The sequence below is a fragment of the Apodemus sylvaticus genome, chromosome 7 (genome assembly GCF_947179515.1).
Source record: "Apodemus sylvaticus chromosome 7, mApoSyl1.1, whole genome shotgun sequence".
NCBI classification, from domain to species: Eukaryota; Metazoa; Chordata; class Mammalia; order Rodentia; family Muridae; genus Apodemus; species Apodemus sylvaticus.
Genome location: NC_067478.1, coordinates 13,024,910 through 13,043,500, shown reverse-complemented (window position 1 = coordinate 13,043,500; position 18,591 = coordinate 13,024,910). Strand labels below are relative to the sequence as shown.

Sequence of the window (18,591 nt, the reverse complement as noted above, 5' to 3'; positions counted from 1 at the left end):
ATGCAGACTGCAAAGGCAGGTGTATCTCTCGAGTTTGAGGATAGCCTGGTCTACAGAGCAAGTTCTGGGACAGCCAGGTCTACAGAGAATCCCTGTCTTGAAAAACAAAAACAAAGAAACAAAAGCTCATCATATACAAATATGGCATACACATGTACATATGCATATACACACAATAAGAATAAAATATAGAGACTGGAGAGATGGCTGCTCAGTGGTTAAGAGCACTGACTGCTCTTCCAGAGGTCCTGAGTTCAAATCCCAGCAACCACATGGTGGCTCACAACCATCTGTAGTGGGATCCGATGTCCTTTTCTGGTGTGTCTGAAGTGTACTCACATACATGAAATAAATAAATCTTAAAAAAGAAAAAGAAAAAGGAAGGAAGAGAAGACGCAGGACCCAAGGTCTACCCTCTCACTAGGTTGCCTGGATCAGCCTTCAGATTTGGTTTCAGAAGCAAGAAAAGCTGAGGCAGGGGGATGTGTCTGCAGGAAGAGGCCATTACTGTTGTATCTGTGGATCTAAGTTTGATCCCTAGGACCTGTATGACGGAGGGAGAGAAATGACGTCTTTTTCCTTTGGCCAACTGTGTTTCATAGGGTGGCATTGAACTCATGATCCTCAGAGCTCTCCTTTCCTCGATCGAAACCTTTGGAGCTGTGTTAATTATTGAAAGTGTCCCTGATCCCTCAGCTTAACGCCCCTGCCCCCCCCCCCCAGCACGAAACCTTCATGATATCTTAGGTGGCTTCTCTCTAGCACAAGGATAAACATCAGGCATATGATGTTTACAGACCGGAGGATCTGGAGTCTGTTGTCATGCAAAGTGAGGTCAAGGCCACTCACTTGACTGGGCTGTAGGAGCTTTGACTCAAGACCAACAAGACGGTGACACTTGCCTACAGACCCAGGGAGTCATGCACAGAAATGTGGTGATGTGGAATCAAAGGTAGACATGATGCCGGACTAGTTCAGAAGAGACCACACAGCCAGGCGGTGGCAGCGCACGCCTTTAATACCAGCACTTGGGAGGCAGAGGCAGGCAGATTTCTGAGTTCGAGGCCAGCCTGGTCTACAGAGTGAGTTCCAGGACAGCCAGGGCTACACAGAGAAACCCTGTCTCAAAACAAAACAATACAAAACAAAGAAACAAACAAAAAAGTTTCTCAGAAGAGACCACACTTAAGCAAAGGCATAGGTAACACTGGCGGTTTAGCCAAGATTCCATCTAACTCAGCTCATCTTTTAATCATGGCGACTAGTGATATACACAGAAGGGTCTCAGATTTCCCAGCATCCCTGGCGGCAGGAAGGAGCGGTCAGGACCAAGCCTAGATAGTCCACAGTGGGAAACCAGGTTCCAGGGAAGTGGAGGATCGAGGCTGCTTATTTCCCCGGGAAATAACTAGTGTTCTGCTTCCTGCCTTAGGATAAAGGAGGAGTGGGACTTTGTGGCCGAGTGCAGGAGGAAGGGCGTGCCCCAGGCGGAGTACTGCAAGAATGGCTTCGTGGACACCAACACAAGGCTCCTGGAAAAGATAGAGAGGAACTCGGTCTCCAGGCAGAGCGCACGCATCAAGGACAGAGGCAAACGGAGCAGTCCGTTTGTGTTTGAACTTTCAGGGACGCAGTGGACGGTGAGTCGTGGTGTCTGCCTGCCTGCCTGCCTGCCTGTCTGTCTGTCTGTCTGTATTAAGTGGGCACTCAGTGCTGTGGCTGAGGTTGAGCTTTTAGCCTTGGCCTAATGTATGCTCCATTTGTATGCATTGAAAAAAATCTGTTCCTTTTTTCCCTGCTGGGGGTTGATCCAGGGCTTCAGGCCTGTACTACAACCCCAGCCCCTCTTGTGTGCCTGGGGCTGTGGCGAGAAATATCTCAGTGAATGTTCTGTGAGCTACAGTTCTCTCAGACCAGGATTATCCCATGAGCCTTCTTGCTACTTTCCCTTTGCGTTTCCATCATTTGGATCGGCAGGTATACAGAGGGTGCCTATCTACTGAACTCAGGTTGTCAGTCTTGGTATATACCCAGTGAGCCATCTTATTGGACCAGAATGTGTGTGTGTGTGTGTGTGTGTGTGTGTGTGTGTGTACAACTTTGCGGTGGTGGTTCTTTCTGCCGTCCCCCATGTTGGTTCCAGGGGTTGGACTCTGGTTGTCAGGCTGTGGCAAGAACCTCTGCTTGGTAAGCCATTCCATTGGCCCGGCCAATTTATTTCTTTTGCTTTATCCCTTGAGACAGGGCTTTTCTGTGTAACCCTGGCTGTCCCTTGATCTGTAGACCAGGCCGGCCCCCAACTCAGAGATCGGCCTACCTCTGAATGCTTGGACTAAAGGTGTGTGCCACCACATCCGGCTGACATTTTTATTATTGTTGTTGTTGTTTTGGAATTTGTTATGTGGGCCAGGCTGGCTGGCCTCAAACTTGGAGAAATCCACCAGCCTCTGTTTCCTGAGTGTGGGTATTAAAGATGTCCACCTCCATGCCCAGCTCACTTTATTATTTTTTTTTTTGAGACAAGGTTTCTTACTGAATTAGAAGGTTACCTTTTTATAAAAATTGTTTTGAGATTTCCCTTTTTATTTTATGTGCATGGGTAACCAGCCTGCATGTATGTAAATGTATCACATGTATGTCTGGTGCCCATAGAGACCTAAAGAAAGTATTGGGTCCTCTGGGATTGGAGTTACAGATGGTTGTGAGCCAGCATGTGGGTGCTGGGAACTGAACCCAAACCTCTTCCATTGTTCTGATAACTATATACATTAAATAGTTTATATGGTTGGCTCTATCTGGAGACAGGATCTCCCTAAATTGTTCAAGCTGGCCTTGAACTTACAATACTCCTGCCTCAGCCTCCCAAACCATTGGGCTTCCAGGCCTGCACCACTAGACCTGACTAGGATTTGGTTGAAATAAGGCTGCTCTGCTATTGTGATATTAATAACAACCATCATTGGCTTCTGTAGAAATGGCTGCAGTTTAGCTCTGATGTTCTCACATGCCATTCATGTTTAGAATAAATCCTTGGCCTGTCAGGCTTGGTACACACCAAGGAGCTGCCTCTGACTGATGCTCTTCCTTCTGTTTCAGGAGCTGCCTGATTCACTGAAGGAACAGACACACCTCAAAGAATGGTACATTCACAACACCCTCATTCAGATCATTCCGACGTACATTGAGCTGTTTCAAGCAATGAAAATTTTGGATTTGCCAAAAAACCAAATCACATGTCTTCCAGCTGAAATTGGTAGGTTCCTCGGCAGCAATCTCTGGTCATTGTTGGCGGTGAGCAGGCAGGTCATCGGCAGGTGACACAGTGCAAACACTCCATTTCCTTCTCCTCCTGCTCCTGGGCGTCCCTCAGCGGTTTCCCTGTTCCCAGAGCCACCATTCACAATGACTTTGTCCCCTTTGGGACATGAAATACCACGATCTACCTGCACGATTCAGCATCGATAGATATTTGACAGTTGCTTAGTAACCTGAAGTCATATAAGTGGGCAACACTTTAAGAATTTTTTTTGTTGCTAGGTGTGGTGGTGCATACATTTAATCCCAGCACTTAGGAGGCAGAGTAATAGAGACAGGTTAATAACAAGATTATTGTAAAGGCAGAATAAAATAATCATGTCTATATAGTCATCCATTGATATATTTAGCTTAACTTATATTGTTTTGATTGATCAACATCTAATAATGGTTTGTTTTTGTTTTTTGAGACAGAGTTTCTTTGTGTAACAGAGTCCTGGCTGTCCTGGAGGGCAGAAAGCCAGATCATCACAGGAGGCCAGTGTGTGAGTTGGGCAATCATTCAGCCAACCAACTCTTTTTTTTTTCTTTTTTGTTTTTGTTTTTGTTTTTTGTTTGTTTTTTTAAACAGGGTTTCTCTGTGTAGTCCTGGCTGCCCTGGAACTCACTCTGTAGACCAGGCTGACCTCGAACTCAGAAATCTGCCTGCCTCTGTCTCCTAAATGCTGGGATTAAAGGCGTGAGCCATCACTGCCCGGCAAGGCAACCAACTCTTGCATTTCCCTAACTGTAGTGTAGAGATTGTGCTATACAGGGTGGGTAAATTCATCAATGCTGAAGTACCGGGCACCTCATTCTGTTCTTCAAAGTCTTTGAGATTTTTGGAGCATTATTATGTATTTATTCTTATGATAGTTTCTAGGTTGGAACTAGCTGCCTATATTTTCCAACAAGAATCAGAATCAGGGGGTTGAAGAGATGACTCAGCAGCTAAGGGGACCTAGGTTTGATTCCCAGCACCTACATGGCAATTCACAATTGCCTCTAACTCCAGATTCAGGGATGATCTGATGTCCTTTTCTTCTAACACCAAAGGTCCCTGCATGTATGTGGTGCACACACATACACATAAAAATAAAATAAAAATTAAAATAGAAGCAGAACTAGAATACAGCATTTTTCCGTCATTCTGAAATTTTCCTGTTCTCTTGGATGTATTCACACCCCATTTGACTTATATGACTTATTTGCTTCTTTGGGAAGCATGACATATCATAATTGAAAGAATGCAGATGTAAAAGATGAGTGGTGATTACATGCGCTCTGTAAACCGTGTGTTCCTTTTAGTCATTTACATTGTACATGCAGAACTTTGTGCATACTTCTGTATCTAGCTCACGCCCAGTTAGATAGAGCCCACCAGCAGGCACCGCAGTGTCGGCTATCCTAGGAACTGCCGAGATCTTCACAATCCGGGCCTGTGATCCAGCTCTCATGGGGTTTGCACACCAAGGGTGCCTGGTTTGACGCAGGCTATACGCAGGACAGATCCCGGTCACACTTTGAGGTGGTTTGAGTGAGAAACGTTGGTCCCGGTCAGTGGCGCTATTTGGGAGAAGTGGAACCTTTTGGAAGTGGAGCCCTGTGGGAGGAAGTACGTCAGTGGGGGGGGCGGGCTTTGAGGGTCTATAGATTTGCTCTACTTCCTGCGGTGGGAGGTCATGTGATCAGCTAGCTTCCTGCTTCTGCTTCCGAGTCAGGCGCTTTCTGCTATTCTGGAACCATAAACCAAAATAAGCCTTTCGTTTTTTCCCTTTCAATTTTTAACATTTTATTTATGCATATCGGTGTTTTGTTGGTATATTTATACTGTGTACCACATGCATGCAGTGCCTGAAAAGGCCAGAAAAGGGTGTTGGATCCCCTAGAAGTGGAGTTACGTTGGATTTATTACCCACCGCGTGGATGCTGGGAGATGAACCCAGGACCTCTGTTAGAGCAGCCAGTGCTCTTAAACACCGAGTCCTTGAAACCTCAAACTGTCTTCTCCAAGTTGCTTTTGGTCATGATATTTTATTACAGCAACAGAAAAGTAACTAATGCACACCTTAACTTTAGTGTCCGCAGGGAAGAAAGAACTAGGGAAGCAAAGCCAACCCTCAAACCCAGCCAGATTTGTCTCTGGTCTGTTTGTTTTTGAGAGACTCATTGTGCATATCTGGCTGGGCTGGAAGTCACAGAGATCTGCCTTTCTCTGTTTTCTGAGCGCTAAGCTTAATTGCCTGTGCTACCAAGCCCAGCTTGTTTCTATTCTTATAAGACTTTGTAGGGTTTTTTTTTTTTTTAATTTGTTTTTTTTTTTTTTTCGAGACAGGGTTTCTCTGTGTAGCCCTGGCTGTCCTGGAACTCACTCTGTAGACCAGGCTGGCCTCAAACTCAGAAATCTGCCTGCCTCTGCCTCCCGGAGTGCTGGGATTACAGGCGTTCGCCACCACTGCCCCGCTTCTTAAAAGACTTTGAAGGACCTACTCAATGGAGGCTGATATTTTGTGTTGTCAGGTCGCTTGAAGAATCTGAAAGAACTCAATGTAAGTTTCAACCACTTGAAGAGTATTCCCCCGGAGCTAGGAGACTGTGAAAATCTAGAGAGACTGGACTGTTCTGGGAACCTGGACCTGATGGAGCTCCCCTTTGAGGTAAGAAACAAGCGCGTCTGCCCTAGGACTTGCTTTTATTTAACGGATGGCATGGAGTGCTCTGTACTGGGAGAAACCTTTACTAAAACCTCCGTATTATTATTAATTTTGTTCTTAAGCTTTACATGAAAATATGAGTTGCCAAGCAACTTTGAAATAGGACAAAACTAGGGCAGAAGAGATGGCTCAACAGTTAAGAGCACTGATTGCTGCTCTTCCAGGGGTCCTGAGTTCAATTCCCAGCAACCACGTGGTGGCTCACAACCATCTATAACGGAATCTGATGTCCTCTTCTGGTGTGTCTGAAGACACCTACAGTGCACTCCTATACATAAAATAAATAAATCTTTTTTTTTTTTTAAAGAAAATGGACAAAACTAGAGATGCAGTTTTAAAATTTACCATAAAGTCATAGCAAAGAATTAAAGTAAAGACAGATGACAGACGGACAGAAAAATGAGGCAGAATTGAGACTTCAGAGACAAATCTCTATAATATTTTTACATATTTATTATAATTTTATTTTGAGATAAAGTATTACTATGTAGTCCTGGCTGGCCTAAAACTTTCTGTGTATACTGGTATTAAAGATGTGTATCACCATGTCCAACTATATTATATTTACAATCAATTGGACTTTCTTTTTTTTTTTTTTCAAGACAGGGTTTCTCTGTGTAGCCCTGGCTGTCCTGGAACTCACTCTGTAGACCAGGATGGCCTCAAACTCAGAAATCCGCCTGCCTCTGCCTCCCAGAGTGCTGGGATTATAGGCGTGCGCCACCACTGCCCAGCTGCGATATTAAACTCTTATAATAGATCTTTGTCTCTGTCTTTTTCTTTCTGTCATTGTCTCTTTATATTTCTCTCTCTCTCTGTCTCTGACTCTCTCTCTCTCTCCTCTCTCTCTAAGAGACAGGGTCTTCCTGTGCACCCAGCCTGGCCTCAAACAACCGATTCCTTTTCGCCTCAGCTTCCTGAGACTGGATTTTTAGGTTAGTTGTTTCAGTCTCTAACTCTAGGATTTATTTATTTGTTTGTAACTTCCATAATTGTCTGGGCCCTCCCCCACCAATCACCATTAAGAAAATGTCCTACTGACTGACCTCATGGAGGCATTTTCTCAGTTGACAGTCTCTCCTTTCACATAATGACCCTGGGATTTTTAGGCGACTAAAACTTTCAGTTTCAGTGTGCTTTATGGATGCTTTGCCACTGATGAAAGTAACTAAAGGGAAAATGCCTCCTTTATTTTTATTTTTCTTTAAGATTTACTTTATGTATGTGAGTACACTGTAGGTATCTTTAGACAGGGCATCAGATCCCATTACAGATGGTTGTGAGCCACCATGTGGTTGCTGGGAATTGAACTCAGGACCTCTAGAGGAGCAGTCAGTGCTCTTAACCACTGAGCCATTGTCCTGCGAAAATGCCTCTTATATTCACAGAATTTCCTTCTTTGTTGATTAATGCTGTTGAGAGATGGATCAGCAGTTAAGAATGCTTGATGCAGCCGGGCGGTGATGGCGCACGCCTGTAATCCCAGCACTTGGGAGGCAGAGGCAGGCGGATTTCTGAGTTCGAGGCCAGCCTGGTCTACAGAGTGAGTTCCAGGACAGCCAGAGCTATACAGAGAAACCCTGTCTCAAAAAAACCAAATCCAAAAAAACCAAAAACCAAAAAAAGAAAAAAGAGTGCCTACCGCTCATGCAAACCATGTGAGTTCATTCCCTGCATGTGTGTGTGTGTGTGTGTGTGTGTGTGTACAGCTCACACTACCTAACTTAAGCCACTGAAGCCATTTCATTCAGAGTACAGCCTAAAAATGTATTTATTATGAAAAGGGAAAAGGAGATGGATGGTGATTTAGATTTTGTTTTTATTTCTTCTGTCTGTCTGACACCCTGGCACCCTGCGCAGAGCCTTACACTGGCACCCAGCACAGCTCTCTGGTTGTTCACTGTCACATGCTGCCTTCACATGCCTTTTCCAGAATTCCAGACAAGAACACAGCGTATTTGACGCTGTGAGGATGGGACTGTTGTCATGGGCATGGGCCCGGTGCTCTTCCTTTCTGCTTTGGTCCAACTCTGTGTTTCTAGTAATTTTGAACACCATGCTTTAGATTCATTATTTGTCTTATGTGCCCCTGTGTGTGGGTGCTTGTGGAAATCAGAGGACAGCTCTTGGAAGTTGGTTTTCTTTCCATAGTGTAGGCCCTGGGGATCAAACTCACATTGTCAGGCTTGGCTGCAAACACTCTTTTTTTTTTTTTTTCTCGAGACAGGGTTTCTCTGTATAGCCCTGGCTGTCCTGGAGCTCACTCTGTAGACCAGGCTGGCCTTGAACTCAGAAATCCGCCTGCCTCTGCCTCCCAGAGTGCTGGGATTACAGGCATGTGACACCACCACCCGGCCAGCTGCAAACACTCTTATCCACTGAGCCATCTTGGTGGCCTGCAAATGTGTTTTGAGAGATTAATTTTATTCATGGACTCTCCAAATAAGCACGTTAAAAAAGAAAATGTTCTTATGTTTCATAGTAGCTACCAAACATCTATAATAATTCCAAATATGAAACATCTTATTCAAGATTCATAGATTTGCACTGAGGTAAAATGTATCTCTCCATGTGTTTGAGGTGGCACTGTACAAAAAAGACCTGTGGATATGAAATCAGAGCAGAAGAACCCAGCCTGCTCAGCTTCTGAGGCCAGACAAGATCAAGGGATCTTTATCATAGCCCCTGAGCCTTGCAAATGTGGCTTTCCTCAGGGCTTGTCAAAGCCTGATGCAGTTCTTGTCACACCACTGTACTCTGTAAGACTTGAGCTTTCTAGTTGGCCGTGGTGGCATGTGCCTTTAATCCCAGCAGAGGCATACTGATCTCTGTTATTTCGTGGCCAGCTGGTCTACATAGTGAGTTCCAGGACAGCCAAGGTTTTGTAGTAAGACCCTACAGAAACCCTGTAAGACCCCATTTCAACAAAGAAACAAAACAGCAGCAGCAGCGGCAAGAAGAGACTTGAACTCTGTCGTTTGTGACTTCACACAGGCTGCTTCCCACTGGAGACCTAATTCCAGTTTTCTGTCTTCCGTGCAATCCTTTCGGACCCCTGGCCGCCTCTTCTCCATCACTGCAGCTGGACAAATTCACTCTGCATTTCCTGAAAGTTGAGACTTGTCAATTCTAACTACATGAGTTAGTTGCTTTACTTATTTGTGAAAATGTCGGCTCCCGAGGGCAGCCACAGTGTGCTGCATACGTTAGGGTCCCAGCAGGAAGCATGGCGAACGCTTTATAGTAGGTGCTCTGAAGCACACAGTGGGTCTGGTCTTTGCTGCATACACTCATGGATGCTTTTGAGAAAGAAACATTGTTCTAAACATTATTCGTTGAGCTTAAATGACGTTTTCACAAGGTGTATTAGTGACATGTCTTGATGCCATGATAAAGCACCTGACAGAAGCAGCTCTTGGAAGGAGGGCTTTACGTTGGCTCACACTTTGAGGGTCCGACCCACCGTGACAGGAAGCCTTGGGAGCAGGAGCTTGAGCGTCTTGGATGCCTAGCTTGCTTCTTCCTGTGCAGCCTTGGACCCCAGCCAGGGAGCGTGGCAGCCCCGCCGCCACCATTAACTCAGTCTACACAGTCCCTCCCTCCCAGATGTGCCCTGAGACCGGTTTCCATGGTGATTCTCAATCCTGTCTAGTTACCAATCAGGGTTAACAGTCACAGAAGGGTAATTAAAATCCTCTCGTATTCCTTTCTAGTTAAGTAATTTGAAGCAAGTGACCTTCGTGGATATCTCCGCCAACAAGTTCTCCAGCGTTCCGATCTGTGTCCTGCGGATGTGTCGTCTGCAGTGGCTGGATGTCAGCAGCAACAATCTCAGTGACCTGCCACAAGATATAGACAGGTAGCTACTTGCATTCTAAGGTGAGGTATATGAATTGACTACTAACACCCTGAGACCCTTAGCACTTAGCTATGCTAGCACATAAATATTCTTTGAAATCAACTAAAGTGTCTTTCAAGGAAACGATAGGATAAGACAGTTTCCATTGTGTATTTCACATATGTGCATGTGTGCATTTGAACACATCTTCATTGTCTTGGCAAATTTGATTTGTTTCAGTCATCTGTCTTTCTTTCTTTCTTTCTTTCTTTCTTTCTTTCTTTCTTTCTTTCTTTCTTTCTTTCTTTCTTTCTTTCTTTCTTTCTTCTTTTCTTTCTTCCTGTTTATTTATTTGTGCAATGACTGGTTCTCTCCTTTTAACCCAGCCTGGCCCAATTGCTGGAATTAAAGGTATACAACACCACACTTGGTTTCTACAAAACTGAGTGTGAGCGTGCACGCGTGCGTGTGCACGCACTCGCACATGCATGCTTAGGAATAGAAGTCAGGTTGGCTTGTGGGAGCTGGTTCTCTCCTTCTACCGTGTGGGTCCAGGAGACCACATTCAGGTTGTCAGGCTTGGTGGCAGGCACCCTTGTCTGCTGAGCTATCTCATTGCACCTTCCTTCTCTCCCTTCCTTTGAGACAGAGTCTGGCGAAGTAGCCCAGGTTAGCCTCAAACTCGTGATCTTCCTGTCTCACCTCCCAAGTCCTGGATCCATAAATATATGCCACCACAACCAGCTTTGAAGAGATTTTTGTTTTCTTTATGTGTTGATGTTTGAGGTAGGGGCTTACTCTACAGCCTGGAAGGGCTCAGAGCTCACAATGTTCCCGACTCAGTTTCCTGGGTGCTAGGACTACTGATATCACTGATAGGAGCTTCTTCTTCTCTTTTTAAAAATATTTATTTATTTATTTATTTATTTATTTATTTATTTATTTATATGAGCACTCTATTTGCATGTATTCCTACATGACAGAGGAGGGCATCGGATCCCATTACAGATGGTTGTGAGCCACCATGTGGTTGCTGGGAACTGAACTCAGGACTTTTGGACAAGAAGCCAGTGCTCTTAACCGCTGAGCATCTCTGAGTTTCTGGACTAGGTTTCATCTTTCATAGAATAACATTATTAATTTTACTTAGCAGAGATTGAAAAGAAAATTTATTGTGTATAGAAATGTTATTATGCATAGAAACATTACTACTTAGAAGAACATCAGTGAGGAAAACTATTACCTTTCATTTGTTAATTTAAGGTGTGTCACTTTAAACAGAATTGATGTGGTAGTTATGTTGTTAAATTGTATCCATGCAGCTATTTCACTTTTTTTTTTTGGTTTTTTTTTTTTTTTTTAAATGGTGTTGGTAGCATTTTTTTTAAAAATATTTATTTATTTATTATATGTAAGTACACTGTAGCTGTCTTCAGACACCAGAATAGGGTGTCAGATCTCTTTACAGATGGTTGTGAGCCACCATGTGGATGCTGGGATTTGAACTCATGACCTTTGGAAGAGCAGTCAGTGCTCTTACCCACTGAGCCATCTCTCCAGCCCATGGATTTGGTTTTTTAAAGACAGGGTTTCTCTGTGTAGCCCTGGCTGTCCTGGAACTCACTCTGTAGACCAGGCTGGCCTCAAACTCAGAAATCTGCCTGCCCCTGCCTCCCAGAGTGGTGGGATTACAGGCGTGCACCACCACCACCTGGCGCTATTTCACTTTTATTTTGATTTTTATGTTCTGGGTTTTTTAGATTTGTTTGTTTTCCGAGACAGGGTTTCTCTGTGTAGCCCTTGCTGTCCTGGAACTCACTCTGTAGACCAGACTGGCCTTGAACTCAGAAATCCGCCTGCCTCTTCCTTCCAAAGTGCTGGGATTACAGGCATGCGCCACCACTGCCCGGCTGCTATTTCACTTTTAAAAACAGATGCTATGTGCTCCTCCCCCCACCCCCACCCCCACCCCCACCCCCAGCTTGCGGGTGAAGTATCTGTTCTGTAAGCATGGGGGACACAATTGGGCCCCTAACAGTCCTTAAAAGCGGGGGACACAATTGGGCCCCTAACAGTCCTTAAAAGCTGTGTGCACCTACTCCTAAGTGTAACCCTCGTGCTCTTGTGGGCAAAGCCAGGCAGCTCCTTGGAGCTTGTGGCAACCAGTTGGCTCAGAACACAAGATGGAGGGCTGGTCAGATGGCTCAGTGGTTAAGGCTGAGTACTCTTGCAGAGGACCCAGGTTCTGAACCTAGAACCCCCACATCAGATGACTCACAGCTGCCTGCAACTCCAGCGCCATAGGATCTGCTCGCCAGGCAGCTGTACGCTGATGTACCTCCTCACGTACAGATACACATGGTCGTGTGTGATTTAAAGTGAAAAAAAATGAAAGTGAAGGGTCGCCTCGCGTGGTGGCGCACGCCTTTAATCCCAGCACTTGTGAGGCAGAGGCAGGTGGATTTCTGAGTTCGAGGCCAGCCTGGTCTACAGAGTGAGTTCCAGGACAGCCAGGGCTACACAGAGAAACCCTGCCTCGAAAGCAACAGCAACAGAAAGAAAGTGAAGGGTCTGGAGAGCTCGCTTGGCTCTGAAGATGGCCAGTGTAGCCAGATGCGGTGGCGTACACTTTTAGTTCCAGCACTCTGGAGACAGAGGCAGGTGGATTTCTGTGAGTTCAAGCCCACTCTGCTCTACATTTCAAGTTTCAGGACAGCCAGAACTACATAAAGAGACCCCGGGTCTTAAAACAACAACAACAAAACAAACAATAAGAAAAAAGAATATTTAGGGCTGGAGAGATGGCTCAATGGTTAAGAGCACCCACTGTCTGGTGTTCCGGAGGTCCTGAGTTCAAATCCCAGCAACCACATGGTGGCTCACAACCATCTGTAATGAGATCTGATGCCCTCTTCTGGTGTGTCTGAAGTACTCACATACATAAAATAAATAAATTAAAAAAAAAGAGTATTTAACTGCTCTGCCAGAGGGCCTGAGTTCAGCTCCCCGCGCCCTCACTGGGAAGTTCATAACTGCCTGTAACTCCAGTTCCAGCGTCTAATGCTCTGGCCTCCATGGGCACCTGCACTCACATACGCATAACTGAAAAACATGTAAGGTGGATTGATTGATTCGTTCTTTCCTGCCACTGATACTATTAAGCAGGCGCCCACACAAAAATAAAATGTAAAATGCAACCCGTTCTTTAAATGGTAATTATTGCACTGAAATATGTAAGATAAGTAGATAGATACATGCGTTCACTCATTCATTCATTCCTGCCACTGATATTACTCAGTTTCTTCTTGCGTGGCCTGGGAAAGTGGGCTGGGCTTCATGGATGAAAACTACTCATGTCCTCTTAGAGTTGACACCGGTGCTACGAAAATGTAAATAAACTGCGAGGGCTTACTGACGGGTGGTGGCGTAGGCCTGAGCTTCATTCCAGATAGCATCTCTGTACTCTTGCTCCCTACCCTATGAGGAATGAGTGCTGGCATTTCCGGGGCTGCGGAGGCCAAGTGACGCTTGCTTGTGTTTGAAATGACAGAGATGGTTTTTTTTTTTTTTTTTGAGATATTTGTGGCATTACACGAAACATGGTAAATAAATAAAAAAATAAAAAATAAAAAAAACAACAAAACCATAAAAACAAAAAATCGGTCTCAGATCTCCAGGCTGGAATAAATTAGACAGCAAAAGAAAATAAATGTAAAGCACCTTCTTTGTTCTTTTTCATTCCCATCCCTCTGTTCTTTAAAGAGGCTTTGTGCCTTCTTTAAAAAGAGTAGATTGTATGAAAGGAAACGGACTGCTCAAATCTGTGTATTCGTACGGGAACACTGGGAAACGCAGGAGACACTTAGGAGAACGTCGTGTGGCTTGTTCTGTAGCTTGCTAAATCCATGTCTTCGTGGGTGATAAACTGAGCCGACTTTCCGTGCGGGAACGCGTTGTAGCTCCCTGGCGGGTGGAGTCCATCCTGAACCCTTGCTTCTCCGCAGGCTGGAAGAGCTACAAAGTTTCCTCCTGTATAAAAACAAGCTGACCTACCTTCCTCAGGCTATGCTCAACCTCAAAAAGCTCACCTTGCTGGTTGTCAGTGGGGATCACCTGGTGGAGCTCCCGACGGCCCTCTGCGATGGCTCCACGCCTTTGAAGTGAGTAGACCGGAAGGGGCGGGCTCGGATGAGCCAATCACCTCTGGCTCCATCCGGGACATTAGATTAGATTAGAGCCGGATTAGAGGATTCTCAAAATTCCAAGACTCTGACCTTTCTCCACTTTCTACGGGAACTTGAAAGGGTGTGTTTGTTTGTCAAATGCCCTGAGGAGTGTAATCTTGTATTTATAGAGCTACAAACACCACTTGCCATTGGACAGCATAAGTTGGGGGCACTGGCTAGACCTCTCATTTGTCGCATCTCTGTTGTCCTGGATAGAGCAGACACTGTTCAAGGAATCCTTTCTGTTTGAATCACCATTCTGACTTCTTCAGCGAACCCCCAAACAAAGACAACCATCCTACAAAGGCGATACAGGCTCCAGTCTGGGTTGAGGTCTTGCTCTCTCCCGAGTGGATAGAACACAAGGCAGGAGACCGTGCCCTCGGGAACCTTCCCATACGTCTTCCTTTACCATTATGGAGAGACCGAGACCAAAATTCTTTTTTGTTTTTGTTTTCGTTTTGTTTTTGTTTTTTCGAGACAGGGCTTCTGTGAAGCCCTGGCTGTCCTGGAACTCACTTTGTAGACCAGGATGGCCTCGAACTCAGAAATCCACCTGCCTCTGCCTCCCAAGTGCTGGGATTAAAGGCATGTGCCACCACCGCCCAGCTGAGACCAAAATTCTTGGAATGGTGTATCATGAACAAGATGAGGAATAAGGGAATTCTGATGGGCTGACTCGTGTCTCTTAATTTCTATTAGACAGGGTCTCCTGTGGCTCAGCCACAAACTCACTGCACAGTGGAGAATGACCTCAAATCCCTTACCCTCCCGTTTCCACCACCCTAGTATGGGGAGTACAGGCGTGCATAGTTTACGGGATGCCAGGGATCAGAACCAGGGCTGTGTGCATGTTAGGGAGGCACTCTGCTGACGGAGCTCAGCCCCAGTCCCTGAGCATTTATTAAAGAAAAAGAAAAATGAGCCGCGTCTGGCTCAGTGGAGAAAAAGAGGAATGAATAAATGGATTGTTAAAGAAAGTACTATTCCAGAAGGAAAATACCTTCATACACTGCTAAGAAAGTAATCAAGGAGTGACTGTGTGTGTGTGTATGTGTGTGTTTGTGTGTATTTGTATATATGTATGTATATATGTATGTATGTGTATATATATATATATATATATATATATATATATATATATATATATATATATATATATACATATCTCCCTGGTATCTGGAACTCATTCTGTAGACCAGGCTGGCCTTGAACTCACAGAGATCCACCTGCCTCTCCCTCCTCTAACTTTACTTTATGAAAAGATGTATGTATTTTACTTTATGTGTATGTTTTGCTTGCCTGCATGCACGCAGGTATACCTAGTGCCCTCACTGATCAGAAGAGGGCCCTGGATCCCGTTAGACCGGAGTTCCTGATGGCGGTTGTGAACCAGTCTGTGGGTGCTGGGAATCAAACCCAGGTCCTCCGGCAGAGCAGCCCGTGCTCTCGACTGTGGAGACATCTCTCCAACCCAAGGAAGAGGAGTTTGGCTATTGAACATTCACGGTAAACACACATAATTTCTGTACTTCTACAGATTTATAAGCCTTATGGACAATCCCATTGATAAGACCGGGTGCCAAGACACTGAAGACACAGTAGAAAGCGAACAGGACCGCCAGCATCTTGATAAGGAATTTATGAAAGCATATATTGAAGACCTTAAAGAAAGAGGTGAGTCGGGACTGTGAGAAGCCATCTAAAATGACATAAATCAGATTGACCAAAAAAAAATTATTTGTGGCTATTTGTGAACCAAAATGATAGCACATAGGCTTTTGATCCTAGTACTCAGGAGGCAAAGGCGGGTGGATCTCAGTGAGTTCGAGGCCAGCCTGGTCCAGCTTCACATAGAGAAACTCTGTTTTGAAAACAAAAAGAAACCAAAACAAAACAAAACAAAAATCCCAAAAAAAACCCCACCTAAATATATTTATATTTTTTCTTTATTACAGAAGCTGTTCCCAGTTACACCACCAAAGTGTCATTTAGTCTTCAGCTTTGATTAAGTCCACCGGAAGATGACAAAAATCTTACTGCCCTGTGCTCTAAATCTTTGCATATGCATTACCTCTTATTGGAATTGCAGCTTGTACTTAAGGACAAAGACTAGAAACTACCATCTTCACTATTAAGAAAAAAACCATTCAAATTACTGATAAACTTGCTTATATATTAATGTTAGCTGACTAATATATATACTTGTCCTAAATACTGCATACTTAATATTTTAGGAAACACATTGCTTAAAACAATTACAACATATGGAACAAGTGTTGAAATTGAATGCATTATGTTCAGGTATCAAGGGCTAGAGGGCTATGGGTGAAATGGAGAATTTACCACCTTGAAAATGTTTCAGTATACTGTTTACTTTTATTGAGAACAACGAGTCTAAACAAGTTGCTACTTCCACATTTCAGATCCATTTCTCCAAGTATGTTTTACGTTGTACTTTGGCTCTCAGGAGAGCCTGAAGGTATGACTTGGGTCTTGAGGGTGGAAAGAAGGGCTGGTGTATGTAGAGCATCCGGCGCATCCCGCACTAAATGCTCACACAGCGCAAGCCCAGGAAGATCTGAACACTCTGCTTGGTCTTGTCCTGACCGGCCACCTGGTGGTCCTCAGAACAGTGCCTTCAGGGCTCATTCCTGTAGGTGTTTTAGGGAGTGTGGAGACCACACTGATGGCTTCCACGTGGTAGTCACAGGAGGGCTCTGCCCACTGGAGAGCAGCTGTGGGCTGGCAGAAGACCCTCTGGTGTTAGTTTGCATTGGCAAAGGCTGGCTTCTCTTTGGGGTCTCTGTTCTTGAATCAGGTTTACACCACTGGAAGAACTGTATGAAGAAAGTTTGTATTTTTATACCGGTGTCTTAGGCTAAAGCAAACAGGAAGTGGCTGGTTGTTCTGAAGAGAAGAAATACCCATAACTCTTGTTTGTGTATGGGTGGACTCCTTCTGGTGTCATACGCTGCGGCCACTGCAGCCTTCGCCATGGGGAGAACGTTCTGTGCCTGTGCCGTTAGATGCTACAACATCCAGGGATGGGACACTTGTGTCTGACAAGCCTCAAAAAATAAATTTCAAATGCAATATACTTAGTCAATTGTGGCTACCATACTGTACAGCAAAGCCTAACCTGTTAGGTTGGGGGCGGGAGGACATTGCCTGTGATTAAAAACAAACAAACAAAGTAATTTTTACTTTTTTTTTAATCCAAAGAACTGATTTGTTCTCAGAATCACATAATTTAAAAAGACTACCACATAACACACAATTAAACAAACAAACAAAAAACCCTAAAACAAAAGGGCTACTAAGGCTGGGAGATTGCTCAGTGGTTAAAGCTGTTGATACCCAAATCTAAGAACCAGGCGGCCCACCTGCAATTCCAGTCTGGGCACCCAGTGCAAACTGGCTAGCTGGCCAAGCACCAGAAGCCCTTGCTTTGAATAGGAGATACTGCCTCAGTCAATGAAGTGGAAAAATGCTAGAGTGTGATTCAAACTCTGGCCTCTACACACGCACGCACGCACGCACGCACGCACGCGCGTGTGCATTCCCCCCCAAAACCACGCAACACATTCGCACACTCACAGAAAACGGAAAGAAGATTAATATTGGTACTTAAGCATTTTTGTCTTTTGCCTGAACTAAGTGCAAGTGTTATTTATCATCTCAGTAGAGTATTACTTCAACAGAAAGCAAAATGTCCAGAGGCAGGCAAAAGGACAGGACGAAATGTCTTTCTTCCCAATACTAACGCTGTTTCAAACTGATGATTAGTCCTACTTGAATGACTGTAGGATTTTATTTCACACTCAAGTACATGCTTTATATCAAGATATAAAAATTAAATGTGAAAAGGTGAGTGTAGACTTTCACACAAGTAGACTGTTCATAATTTGTGTTTTATTTTAAACCAGCCTTTGCGTAAAAGCCCTGTTCCACGTGTGTTCCTGCGGGGTATGTGTGTGTGTGTGTGTGTGTGTGTGTGTGTGTGTGTGTGTGTGGTGTGTATGTTCCAGAGGTGACGCAGAGTGTCTTCCTTACTTCGTAACCGTGTTGTTTGTTACTATTCTTACTATTGACACAGTGTCTCTCGCTGAACTTGCAGATTATTGTTTTGGCCATACTGGCTGGCCAGTGACTGCCTGTGATTTGCCAGTCTCAGCCCCCCTCCACCCCCACCCCCACGCTTGCACAGGGACTGCATGACGTCACACCTTGCTTTTCACTCACGATGCAGATCTGAACTTGGGTCCTTGTACCTGAGCTACCTGAGCGGCATTTTCAGCTGAGACTTCTCCCCAGCTCCCTAACTGGACTTAAAAGTCTCTCTCTCTCTCTCTCTCTCTCTCTCTCTCTCTCTCTCTCTCTCTCTCTCTCTCTCTCTCTCTCTCTCTCTCTCTCTCTCTCTCTCTCTCTCTCCCTCCCACTCCCTCCCCTCCCTCTTCCCCTCTCTCTCCAGTCTCTTGTCCCCATCACTCAGTAGCTGCATGGAGACCATTGAGAA

The 18,591-nt window shown here is 44.8% G+C and overlaps 1 protein-coding gene across 1 annotated transcript in view; it reads left to right on the top strand.

Annotated features, from left to right (window-relative positions):
- Positions 1-17,274, top strand: part of Lrrc2 (leucine rich repeat containing 2) — an 18,170-nt gene extending 896 nt beyond the window's left edge. Inside the window, exons 2-8 of the mRNA XM_052187104.1 lie at positions 1,433-1,640; positions 3,097-3,253; positions 5,815-5,951; positions 9,722-9,867; positions 13,851-14,006; positions 15,613-15,749; positions 16,031-17,274. Of these exons, the coding sequence (XP_052043064.1) occupies positions 1,433-1,640; positions 3,097-3,253; positions 5,815-5,951; positions 9,722-9,867; positions 13,851-14,006; positions 15,613-15,749; positions 16,031-16,080 (991 nt within the window). The 3' untranslated portion in view covers positions 16,081-17,274. The remainder of the gene's footprint in view (positions 1-1,432; positions 1,641-3,096; positions 3,254-5,814; positions 5,952-9,721; positions 9,868-13,850; positions 14,007-15,612; positions 15,750-16,030) is intronic.
- Positions 17,275-18,591: the final 1,317 nt, after the last annotated feature.